At 39.9% G+C, this 5,405-nt stretch overlaps 2 protein-coding genes across 2 annotated transcripts in view; both read right to left on the reverse strand.

Moving 5' to 3' along the window:
- LOC119419721 (transmembrane protein 237A) overlaps nt 1-5,405 on the reverse strand; it is a 47,549-nt gene that overhangs the window by 35,143 nt on the left and 7,001 nt on the right. The window lies entirely within an intron of this gene.
- LOC119419408 (ecto-NOX disulfide-thiol exchanger 1) overlaps nt 4,057-5,405 on the reverse strand; it is a 164,274-nt gene continuing 162,925 nt past the window's right edge. Inside the window, exons 9-10 of the mRNA XM_037686715.1 lie at nt 5,144-5,229; nt 4,057-4,188 (exon numbers count right to left, since the gene is read on the reverse strand). Of these exons, the coding sequence (XP_037542643.1) occupies nt 4,057-4,188; nt 5,144-5,229 (218 nt within the window). The remainder of the gene's footprint in view (nt 4,189-5,143; nt 5,230-5,405) is intronic.

Below are 5,405 nucleotides of genomic sequence, written 5' to 3' on the forward strand. Positions count from 1 at the left end.
TATATATATATTTATATATATATACTGTCAGAAAGAGGACAAAAAGCACAACATTTTTACAGAAAAGCAGCTCATTAAGACAAAGATTTTAATGGGGACACATTCAAATAACTACAAAATCTTAGCTTTGATAAAAACTTGTTTCTTATTTAAACAGAGCCTCATGGGACAAAACCTTCACTCACAATGTTGAACACATTTATGCTGCAACTTGAAATACTTGAAAAGTAAAAAGAGGTGACACAATGAGTTTTTCCTTGAATCTCCCACCTGCATGCTGAGCTCAGATGTTCTCCATGCCCTCTCCTTTCTTCTCATTGCTTTCATTGTTTATAGTAGATTTATAAAATTTAAATGCCAAAATAAACATTAATTACCTGAGCAGTGTCGTTTTGATCATCATTCCATAAATTATGGGCCTAGCATTCCTTGAAGAACTGCATATTGCTGGAAACATTTCATGCCAGAGTTTTAGATTATCTCATGTGGAGAAAAAAGGTTCTAAGGCCATTACAATCAAATTTCAAATAAAGTTGTGCAAGATCTGATGTGATTTGACATCTTGTGTGAGGTTTGTTCACACTCAGTGTGTGTTGCATGTAGCTCAGCTAAAGCTATATCGTTTTTAGCTCATGCTGTAAAACTGACTTAGGTTGTTTTCACACCAGATAGTCTGGTAGACTCGGTTCGGTTCGGGACCAATATTCATGACCTTTTCTGTGACTTTCCTTCCCTCCATTGATTACGGTGACATTATTTACATGAACGCTCCTACAAGAACCTGCAGATGTTGGATGCTGCAGATGTTGGATGCTGCAGATGTTGGATGCTGTCTATCATGGTGTACTAAGATTCATAACTGGCTGTGATTATCGTACCCACCACTGCACCCAGTATTCACTGGTTAACTGGACATCATTAACTTCACACAGACTCTCCCACTGGTACATTTTCATCTTTAAATCACTTCTTGGTCTGCTGCCTTCATACATCTCCTCCTACATGTCTCTGAGTGAGTGCAGCTACAGCGTGCGCTCTCAGGACATTATTACCTGCAGTGTTCCCTCAATGAGGCAAATCTAGGCAAAAGAGCCTTCTCCTACTCCGCTCCTGTTTCCTGGAATATCTTGTAAAAAGATCTGAAGCTCTCGACCTTTGACCTCTCTAAGTGTCTTTAAGAATCTGTTGGACTCCTGGCAGGGTCCAATGCAGACATGTTCCTGTTTTTAGTTTTCTACATTCGCCTTAGAATCTAGCTGTTTTTTATTTTTTTGTTACCTTTTCCTTTTTCCTTTTTTCCTTTTAGCCATCCTATTTGTTAAAAAAACAAACAAAAAAAAACCAAACAAACCTGTATTAAGACTTTTTATAACTGTTTATTGTTGTTGCTGTTGTCCTTTGTTGTCATCTTTCTTTGTTGAAATCAGGTCTCTCTTGTAAACAAGTCCTCGAGGCTCAATGGGATTTACCTGTCTAAATAAAGGTTGATTGATTTGTTACATCTGAGCTGGTGCGTTTGCATTCACACTGCACTGTGCAGTCGAGTCAACCAGTTGAATCAACCTGTTCCCCCGCTCACCTGTGGGGGCGCTGCACCAAGAACTACTGAAAGAAACAACACAAAAACCTCTGAAGACGCGTCTTCTTCTTCTTCTGTAAATAAAAATAAAAACGAAGTGGCATCAAGTTTTAGCAGTTTTAGGAGTTATATTTTGTCATTTTTCAACAATGGACTCAGCATGAGCAGAAGATGAGACAGAAGACCATGGAGAATATTGTTCTTCACACAAGGCAGCTGACGGCTCCATATGAGGTCAGAGAAATGTGTGTTTGTTTACCCTGTGGAGCGGGGCCTGGTCTGTTTACATTCACACTGTACTCGAACCGCGCTGGAGTTCTCTTCTACCGGACCGAGACCTAGGTTTTAGCCCGGGCCAGAGTTCGCCTTTTTGTTCCGTGACAGTGTTCGATGGCGCGTTCACACCTCCCCAAACGAACCGGACTTTCTAGGAAAACGAGCTAGAGTTCGATTAAAGTGGACTAAACAGGGCTAGTGTGAATGCACCCTTAGTAATAGCCATTTCAGTGTTTGCTAAGATTGCTCAGCTGTGGGAGCCATGTTGCAACAACAGGTGAAGTCACCACAGTGTGCAGCGTCCACTTCTTTTTCCTTCTATCTTAACCAGCGATGTGTGACGAATGGAATGATGTAAAGAAGTTCAGCCAAACAAGTCCGTCTTATTTCTCTTTGTAATGTTAACAATCGCTGCCTTTCAATTGCAAATTCAAACACTTTTCTGTGCAGCGTTTTCTTGTAATGGGCAGTTATCATATTACAGCTGCAGAGCCTTAAATGGGTGTGATTATGACAAATTCTGTCTGTCATCAATTATGACATCAGAACTAAAGAAAATTGTGCAAGAGCTAAAAAAAACCACCCAATTTTCCATGAAAAGCTTTTTATTTAAGTACCCTGGTAAAATGGACCAAATCAAAACAGGAATCTTTCATCTGAAAACAAGTAACGTTGTGGTTCATACAAATAGGAATAGGAAGCCAGCAGGGCAGCTTAAAATAACCACTTTTACAAAAGTCATCATTTGATACACTTCTGATAAAAGAAGGCAAATCTCCAGAAGAAGAAATAATAAACACAATGTTAAGTTTCCAGAAATCACATTCAGGAAAGTGACACAAGATTACCATCAAATATTTCTGCTTCTGATTTTCCTTAAATTACAGATGGAGAGTAAGACTTCCAACATGTGGACAAATGGACTGATCTACGTGTCTGTGTCTTCATCAGTCTACAGAACACTCAGCAGTAACTCGTTTCCAGTACTCAATAAGTTCAAAGACAACATAACAATGAATTATTTGCATTACCAGCTATAACTGAGGTTTGGCTAGAAATCTTTGTCCACTTTGGTATAACTGTTGTTCCTTCTGTCCTTGCAGGGATACCCAGACTTTTTCATCACGGAGCTACTGTTCAAACGACCAAGTCAAAGTGATCTACCCCGTTTACACGAGAACAACCTCTAGAAATGTTAGTATTTTTTCAATGTTGAGCGGGTTTACACAAAAATACTGTAGTTTCCACGTCAGTCGGGTTGCCAGATAAGAAATTATGAACTGTAGTAATCACTTTAATTCAATTCAATTCAATTCAAAAATACTTTATTAATCCCAAAGGGAAATTATTTGTTGTTGTAACTCGTTATCCTCATTTCATTAAGAGATGTTATAGATGCTGATGGCTGTAGACAGGAAGGATCTATTTATTATAACTGTTGTTATTTATTATAACTGTTGTTATTTATTATAACTGTTGTTAGAGCAGAAAAACTTTGGACTGCCGCCACCTGTAGTGTGCATGTGCCACTTCACACGTAGCATTTCACTCCTCTGTGGGAGGTTCCCCTGAAAATCTCCAGAGACCTGGACTCAGAAACCTTCAGTTCCAGAGAGAACGAGGCTGTTGTCTTTAAATGAACAAATGTGTCACGTCGTGTAAACGGGGCCTCAGACTGATTGCCCAGTCTGTCAATCAAGAGACAAATCTCATAGATGGATGATACGCTGACGTCTATTTTTAATGCCATGTCATCTACCAATAAGACCTTTAAGATTGACCAGTAGATCGAGAGCAATGTATTGGGCACCCCTGGTGTAGACCGTGTCGATGGTGGGAGGCTTCAGGCCGCTCCAGAACCAGACTGTCCAGTTCAAAGTTGAAACAAAAGTAAAGGCTTCTGGACTGACGGACAGTTTTGTGTAAAACGTTCAGTTCTGCTGGAGTTCATTTGAAAAAGTACCTTCATTAAGAGACAGCACTTCATCTGGACCCACAGTGTTGTGGAGCTTACTGAGGCTCGACTGTTCATCTGTTCAATGATTCCAGTGCTTCCTGTTTACTGCACTGCAACTTTTTATCTTCTACCAACAGGCACACACACACACATGAACACACTTGTTCAACACTAAAAGTTTGAGTTGCTGTGTGACTGTTCACGTTGATCTGCCAGTCCTGTGCCTGTGTGTGCTGGTCCTGCGTCACGCTGAACTGAGGCTGTCAAAACCACAGAACTTCCATCGTTTTTCCAGAGTGGCTCCAACACCACTCAGCTCCTGCCTGAACATACTGGGCAGACGGACCATGAGACGCTCCAGCTCCATCGCAGACACCTGGAAGAGATGTCAAAGATGATCAGGACACTTTTAATGGACCTTGGCAACCACCCCAAACTGTAGAACAGATAATTAAATCAATGGGAGCTGTTGTTGCTTGTTCAGTTCCTCCCTTCTGCAGTGAGAAAACTGGCATTCAGGATTTAGTACATATTTCACTCAGATGTCGTTCCTGACGCAACCTGGACTCAAACTGCCTCAGGATTACAAGACTGCAACACTGATCACCCAGCTACCACAGCCCCTAATTCAACCTATGATAGTACAAATGAAGATAGGCAAATCTGAACCAGACTTATTCATATTATTATCATCAGCATGACTAGTCCTGTGCATTCTGGGCTACAGCCTGTTGAATAACCTTCAATCTCCAGAAAGAAATGATTTAAACCACACATCAATCTTTATTCTGACCACTTATGTCTATCTAGAAACATAAAGAGTTTTCTTTGCATTTCATTTTAGCACCATCCGCTTTGATTCACCTGCACAGTGGAACGACTGAGCCTAGATGGTTTCTGCATTGTAACTGAGCGAATATGAGCACTCCATGTAAATGATCAAGCACAGATGCATTAGTGTTTATGAAAAGAAGCACATCTTGATCTGTACAGGGTTGCAAGGAACCGAATGACAACTGATGGTAAGTAAATGAGGATAAAATGGTAACTGTTAAAACTGTTAAACAATTTATTTGTACTAAAAAGCAGATCTCTGTGACCTTGAGCAGGAATAAGTGTGTAAAGAAAATGGATGGATGGATGAACAGTTTGTGATGAATGGTATTTGAATTGTTACAACACTTCAGATTTGCAATACAATTTAAATATTGACTCATATACCTCTAACAAACTGTAAAGCATGGTGGTGGAGGGGTGATGGTTTGAGCTTGTTTTTCATTCATAAAATTTTAAACACAACTCAGAGGTGCAAAAACACGTGTGGCCTTTACCTTGGAGTCTAGCCTCTGTATATATGACCACAGATACTCCAGGTTGGCGCCAAACGGATGGACATGAAGGAAGGTTGATATAATGCCTGCAAAACAAACAAACAAAACATAAAATAAAATAAACTGACAATCAAGCAAAACATAAAAAAATGTTACAGATCTGATATTTGGCTGACACAATGAAAAGCTTTCTCAAATGAGGAGTAAAACCTTTTGGATAGCAAAGATCTTACACACACACCATACACACATATGTGTATAT

The sequence above is a fragment of the Nematolebias whitei genome, chromosome 13, assembly GCF_014905685.2.
Source record: "Nematolebias whitei isolate Nwh7 chromosome 13, NemWhi1, whole genome shotgun sequence".
Lineage (NCBI taxonomy): Eukaryota > Metazoa > Chordata > Actinopteri > Cyprinodontiformes > Rivulidae > Nematolebias > Nematolebias whitei.